At 35.0% G+C, this 7500-nt stretch overlaps 2 protein-coding genes across 4 annotated transcripts in view; both read left to right on the top strand.

Annotated features, from left to right (window-relative positions):
• The window catches only part of s100a1 (S100 calcium binding protein A1), an 8704-nt gene extending 6283 nt beyond the window's left edge, over positions 1 to 2421 (top strand). For all 3 annotated transcript variants that reach the window (XM_062965020.1, XM_062965021.1, XM_062965022.1), the window contains one exon: positions 2171 to 2421. In XM_062965020.1, the coding sequence (XP_062821090.1) occupies positions 2171 to 2314 (144 nt within the window). In that variant the 3' untranslated portion in view covers positions 2315 to 2421. The remainder of the gene's footprint in view (positions 1 to 2170) is intronic.
• A 1341-nt stretch (positions 2422 to 3762) lies between these two features.
• The window catches only part of LOC134294303 (mothers against decapentaplegic homolog 6-like), a 19428-nt gene continuing 15690 nt past the window's right edge, over positions 3763 to 7500 (top strand). Inside the window, exon 1 of the mRNA XM_062964997.1 lies at positions 3763 to 4962. Coding sequence (XP_062821067.1) covers positions 4879 to 4962 — 84 coding nt within the window. The 5' untranslated portion in view covers positions 3763 to 4878. The remainder of the gene's footprint in view (positions 4963 to 7500) is intronic.

Raw genomic sequence — 7500 nt, 5'->3', positions numbered from 1 at the left:
AAATCATAATCATTGAATGCTCCTCCAGCTCTACATTCTATAATAATAATAATAACAACAACAACAACAATAATAGATAATAGACATGTCCAAAAATTCGTTTTGAAACGTATATCGGAATTATTTCGGATTGTTCTCACTTTTTGATACGCATTCCGAGACATTGTCTCACAGCGCAACCAGCAATGTAATTCGAACCATTGTTGGCCCATTCTCTAATTGTCTCTTAATGTTTCGTTAATCCCCCCCCCCAATTTTTTAAAATATATTTTTAAAAATATTTAAATTTTTTTTTGTTTCTGCAACTTACCTTGAATGGGAGCTTAGCGCAGCCTAACATGGCTGCCTCTCCCTGGCCAATCAGAAGCTTCCACGATGGACGCAAAGGTGGGGGCTAACGTCCTCTGCGTCCACATGGAAGATTGCCATACAAGCCCAGTGTGTAGCGATTGCGCATGCGCGTCCGCCATTTTAGAAACATTTAGAATCATTACGAATTTTCGGAAATATCCGAAATTTTTGGGTGAAAAAATCGGAAATACTTTCTATATCAAAGCGCCCCCTACTTTAGAAACGAGAATTGAAACACTTTTTTCATCGATCGGACATGCCTAATAGATAATCTTGAAAAGAATGATAATAATTGTCTCCTTCCAGCTCTGATTCTATAATAATAATAATAATAATAATAATAATAATAATAAATGATAATGATAATAATTGTCTCCTTCCAGCTCTAAGATTCTATAATAATAATAATAATAATAATAAATGATAATAATTGTCTCCTTCCAGCTCTGATTCTATAATAATAATAATAATAATAATAATAATAATAATAATAATAATAATAATAGAGAATAATTGTCTCCTTCCAGCTCTGATTCTATAATAATAATAATAGTAATGATAATAATTGTCTTCTTCCAGCTCTAAGATTCTATAATGATAAATGATGATGATGATGATAATAATAATAATGATAATTGTCTCCTTCCAGCTCTGATTCTATAATAATAATAATAATAATAATAATAATAATAATAATAATAATAATAAATGAGAATAATTGTCTCCTTCTATCTCTGATTATATAAGAGACAGCATATCTATCTTGTTTGCTGTGTCATACAATAATAATAATAATAATAATAATAATAATAATAATAATAATACATCACACAGTCCTAGACACTTGGGAAGTGTTCGACTTGTGATTTTGTGATACGAAATCCAGCATGTCTATCTTGTTTGCTGTGCCATAATAATAATAATAATAATAATAATAATAATAATAATAATAATAATAATAATACATCACACAGTCCTAGACACTTGGGAAGAGTTCGACTTGAGATTTTGTGATACGAAATCCAGCATGTCTATCTTGTTTGCTGTGCCATAATAATAATAATAATAATAATAATAATAATAATAATAATACATCACACAGTCCTAGACACTTGGGAAGTGTTCGACTTGTGATTTTGTGATACGAAATCCAGCATGTCTATCTTGTTTGCTGTGCCATAATAATAATAATAATAATAATAATAATAATAATAATAATACATCACAGAGTCCTAGACACTTGGGAAGTGTTCGACTTGTGGTTTTGTGATACGAAATCCAGCATGTCTATCTTGTTTGCTGTGCCATAATAATAATAATAATAATAATAATAATAATAATAATAATAATAATAATAATACATCACACAGTCCTAGACACTTGGGAAGTGTTCGACTTGTGGTTTTGTGATATGAAATCCAGCATGTCTATCTTGTTTGCTGTGCCATAATAAAATAATAATAATAATAATAATAATAATAATAATAATAATAATAATAATACATCACAGAGTCCTAGACACTTGGGAAGTGTTCGACTTGTGATTTTGTGATACGAAATCCAGCATGTCTATCTTGTTTGCTGTGCCATAATAATAATAATAATAATAATAATAATAATAATAATAATAATACATCACAGAGTCCTAGACACTTGGGAAGTGTTCGACTTGTGATTTTGTGATATGAAATCCAGCATGTTTATCTTGTTTGCTGTGCCATAATAATAATAATAATAATAATAATAATAATAATAATAATAATGATGATAATCAGTGATAACCCCTGGTATGTGTGACGTTGTCTCCTTGCGTGTGTAGTCCCAGAAGGACACGGAGGCGGTGGACAAGATCCTGCACGACTTGGACGAGAACGGCGATGGCGAGGTGGACTTTTCCGAGTTCGTGGTCCTGGTGGCCGCCTTGACCGTGGCCTGCAACGCCTTCTTCTGGGAGAAGCCCTGAACCCTGGACAAAAAGGAACAAACGAATGAGAAAAGCTGCTTTGCAAACCAAGCCAAGCCAGACACATTGCTGCTGCCTGCTTATTAAAGCCATCATCCCTCTCTTGAGACTGGCCGTCTGCGTTTTCATTTCATAGAGTCATAGAATCAAAGAGTTGGAGGACCCCAAAGGCCATCTAGTCCAGCCCCCTGCCAGGCAGGAAAGGCACAATCAAAGCACCCCCGACAGGTGGCCATCCAGCCATAACAACAACAAAAACAACAACAACAATAATAATACAATAGAGAATAATACAATATTCCCATCCCAATTTGCACTTCCAGAATTTGCAGCACTTTCTCAGTCACCTTGTGTTTACAATATTTATATGGTGCACCTTACCCAGTCTACTTTTACAATCTCTCAGTTTTAATCCATGTTTTTATTCGTTCTTGTTTTTATTGGCTAATGTTTAATTATTATTTTTTTTATTGTGCAAGTTGTTGTCTATTGCTGTGTTTTATACTGCTACTGTTTTTATTCGGGCTTGGCCCCATGTAAGCCGCCCTGAGTCCCCTCCGGGGAGATAGAGGCGGGGTATAAAAATAAAGTTATTATTATTATTATTATAGAGCCTCAATATTAATATTAATATTAATAATAATAATTTAGGATTAGGTGATGTTTAGGATTGTGTGATGTATATTATTATTATTATTTTATTCTGCCAACTGCAAAAGGCCACCCTGCTGGGATCTGCGTGCATCATCACACAGTCCTAGACACTTGGGAAGTGTTCGACTTGTGATATGAAATCCAGCATATCTATCTTGTTTGCTGTGTCATAATATAATAATAATAATAATAATAATAATAATAATAATAATATACATCACACAATCCTAAACGCTTGGGAAGTGTTCGACTTGTGATTCTGTGATACGAAACCCAGCATATAGATCTCGTTTGCTGTGTCATACTATGTCTTTGTGTCACTAATAATAATAATAATACAATAAAAAATATATATATATAAAATAGAATAATAGAATAATAATATATAATATTAATAGAATATATAATAATATAATATAATAATAATAGAATAGTGTATAATAATAATAATAATTTTATTTTAATAATAACGGTACTATAATAATTAATTAATTAATTTTATAATAATGCAGTTCAAAGCAGATAATATAAGATTATAAATGGGTAATATAGCTGTGTGGAAGGGTCTTGAGTCTACACTGCCATATAATCCAGTTAAAATCAGATAAGGCCTATCTCTGCCTGTCCCCTGGGCTGAGTGGGTTGCTAGGAGACCAAGTGGGCGGAGCTTAGCCTTCTAACTGGCAGCAATTGGATAAAAACAATTATTCCTCTCCATCTAATTAGGACTTTATTTTTCTTTTCTTTTTGTTGTATCAACTCAGAGACGTGGATGAGGGGTTGTGCTGTCAATTTTTGAGGTTGTGGGGTGTTTAGTTTTGTTGTTTTGTCCGCTGCCGTGATTCCATCACTCTTTTATATATATACTAGCTGTGCCCGTCCACGCGTTGCTGTGGCAAAGTGGTGGTGGTATTGGTTAAAAATTGTTGTGTAATTTTTATTTGATGTTATTTGCAATTTTTTATTAATTTTATTGTAAGTTATCTTTTTATTTATTATATTTTATTATTTTCTTGTATTATTTTTAGTTATTTTCTGTTATTATAGTATTTTATTGTATTAATTTTTAGTGTTTTTTATTATTTTTTATTGGGTTGCTAGGAGACCAAGTTGGAGGAGCTTAGCCTTCTAACTGGCAGCAATTGGATAAAAGCAATTATTCCTCTTCCTCTAATTAGGACTTTATTTTTCTTTTCTTTTTGTTGTATCAACCTAGAGGCATGGATGATGGGTTGTGTTGTCAAATTTCGAGGTTGGGGGGCCTGTAGTTTTGTTGTTTTGTGCGTCGCCATGATGCCATCACTCTTTTATATATATAGATAGATAATAGGCTACAGCAAGATGTTTTCAATGGGGACATGGGTTGGGGGCCTCAATAACCATATGATAAATGTAGACGGGGATTAACAGTTCAGTCTAATGCACTTCCGCGAGCATGATCACATCCTTTATGCGCCGCGTGCTTTTCCTTCTGTTCTGGCACAATCAGTGGCGGATGATAGTTCTCCCCTCCGCAGGGCACTATCACCCCCCAACCAGCATCATGAGGCTTGCGACTGAACTCGGAAGGTTCGTGGTGCCTGGGATAATAATAATAATAATAACAACAACAACAACAACCCATGACAGGCAGAGAGAGAGAGAAGCTTCCAGGCGGCACAAAGGGAGGCAAGAGCACCGCCGAAGCCGGCCAAGAGCCAGTCCGGACCCGGGACGAGATGCAGAGGTTCCTGAGGCCCCGTCCGGGGGTCCCACCCCAATACTGGCCACGGGGAGCCCCCCAGCGCCAGGCCTTCCCGATGTCCAAGGTCCGGCACCGGGGTGGCCTGCGCTACGGGGTGGTGCGGGTCCTCCAGGAATGCCTCTTCCTCCTCCTCTGCTGCTGGTGCATCAAGGAGATCCTGGACTAGATGCCCTCGAGGGGCCCCAACCCTGCGTGTGCTGTGCTGCGGTGCCGCTTTTTCGCCCTCCCGTTTCGCCCCCTTCCTTGCAATGTAAGTACCGTATATACCCGAGTATAAGCCGACTCGAATTAAGTAGATTATATACTGTATATACTCGAGTATAAGCCGACTCGAATTAAGTAGATTATATACTGTATATACTCGAGTATAAGCCGACTCGAATTAAGTAGATTATATACCGTATATACTCGAGTATAAGCCGACTCGAATTAAGTAGATTATATACCGTATATACTCGAGTATAAGCCGACTCGAATTAAGTAGATTATATACCGTATATACTCGAGTATAAACCGACTCGAATTAAGTAGATTATAAACCGTATATACTCGAGTATAAGCCGACTCAAATTAAGTAGATTATATACCGTATATACTCGAGTATAAGCCGACTCGAATTAAGTAGATTATATACCGTATATACCCGAGTATAAGCCGACTCGAATTAAGTAGATTATATACCGTATATACTCGAGTATAAGCCGACTCGAATTAAGTAGATTATATACCGTATATACCCGAGTATAAGCCGACTCGAATTAAGTAGATTATATACTGTATATACTCGAGTATAAACCGACTCGAATTAAGTAGATTATATACCGTATATACTCGAGTATAAGCCGACTCAAATTAAGTAGATTATATACCGTATATACTCGAGTATAAGCCGACTCGAATTAAGTAGATTATATACTGTATATACCCGAGTATAAACCGACTCGAATTAAGTAGATTATAAACCGTATATACTCGAGTATAAGCCGACTCAAATTAAGTAGATTATATACCGTATATACTCGAGTATAAGCCGACTCGAATTAAGTAGATTATATACTGTATATACTCGAGTATAAACCGACTCGAATTAAGTAGATTATAAACCGTATATACTCGAGTATAAGCCGACTCAAATTAAGTAGATTATATACCGTATATACTCGAGTATAAGCCGACTCGAATTAAGTAGATTATATACTGTATATACTCGAGTATAAACCGACTCGAATTAAGTAGATTATAAACCGTATATACTCGAGTATAAGCCGACTCAAATTAAGTAGATTATATACCGTATATACTCGAGTATAAGCCGACTCGAATTAAGTAGATTATATACCGTATATACCCGAGTATAAGCCGACTCGAATTAAGTAGATTATATACTGTATATACTCGAGTATAAACCGACTCGAATTAAGTAGATTATATACCGTATATACTCGAGTATAAGCCGACTCGAATTAAGTAGATTATATACCGTATATACTCGAGTATAAGCTGACTCGAATTAAGTAGATTATATACCGTATATACTCGAGTATAAGCCGACTCGAATTAAGTAGATTATATACCGTATATACTCGAGTATAAGCCGACTCGAATTAAGTAGATTATAAACCGTATATACTCGAGTATAAGCCGACTCAAATTAAGTAGATTATATACCGTATATACTCGAGTATAAGCCGACTCGAAGTAAGTAGATTATAAACCGTATATACTCGAGTATAAGCCGACTCGAATTAAGTAGATTATAAACCGTATATACTCGAGTATAAGCCGACTCAAATTAAGTAGATTATATACCGTATATACTCGAGTATAAGCCGACTCGAATTAAGTAGATTATATACTGTATATACTCGAGTATAAACCGACTCGAATTAAGTAGATTATAAACCGTATATACTCGAGTATAAGCCGACTCAAATTAAGTAGATTATATACCGTATATACTCGAGTATAAGCCGACTCGAATTAAGTAGATTATATACTGTATATACTCGAGTATAAACCGACTCGAATTAAGTAGATTATAAACCGTATATACTCGAGTATAAGCCGACTCAAATTAAGTAGATTATATACCGTATATACTCGAGTATAAGCCGACTCGAATTAAGTAGATTATATACCGTATATACCCGAGTATAAGCCGACTCGAATTTAGTAGATTATATACTGTATATACTCGAGTATAAACCGACTCGAATTAAGTAGATTATATACCGTATATACTCGAGTATAAGCCGACTCGAATTAAGTAGATTATATACCGTATATACTCGAGTATAAGCTGACTCGAATTAAGTAGATTATATACCGTATATACTCGAGTATAAGCCGACTCGAATTAAGTAGATTATATACCGTATATACTCGAGTATAAGCCGACTCGAATTAAGTAGATTATATACCGTATATACTCGAGTATAAGCCGACTCGAATTAAGTAGATTATATACCGTATATACTCGAGTATAAGCCGACTCGAATTAAGTAGATTATATACTGTATATACTCGAGTATAAGCCGACTCGAATTAAGTAGATTATATACTGTATATACTCGAGTATAAGCCAACTCAAATTAAGTAGATTATATACCGTATATACTCGAGTATAAGCCGACCCGAAAATAAACCGAGGCACCTAATTTTACCACAAAAAACTGGGATAACTTATTGACTCGAGTATAAGCCGAGGGTGGGAAATGCAGCAGCTACGGGTACATTTCAAAAGAAAAATAGATACCAATAAACGCTTTTGAATATTTACCGTATTTCA

The sequence above is a fragment of the Anolis carolinensis genome, unplaced genomic scaffold (assembly GCF_035594765.1).
Source record: "Anolis carolinensis isolate JA03-04 unplaced genomic scaffold, rAnoCar3.1.pri scaffold_14, whole genome shotgun sequence".
Taxonomy (NCBI): domain Eukaryota; kingdom Metazoa; phylum Chordata; class Lepidosauria; order Squamata; family Dactyloidae; genus Anolis; species Anolis carolinensis.
Note: the sequence above shows the minus strand (reverse complement) of the source record. Positions and strands in the feature narration are given on the sequence as shown.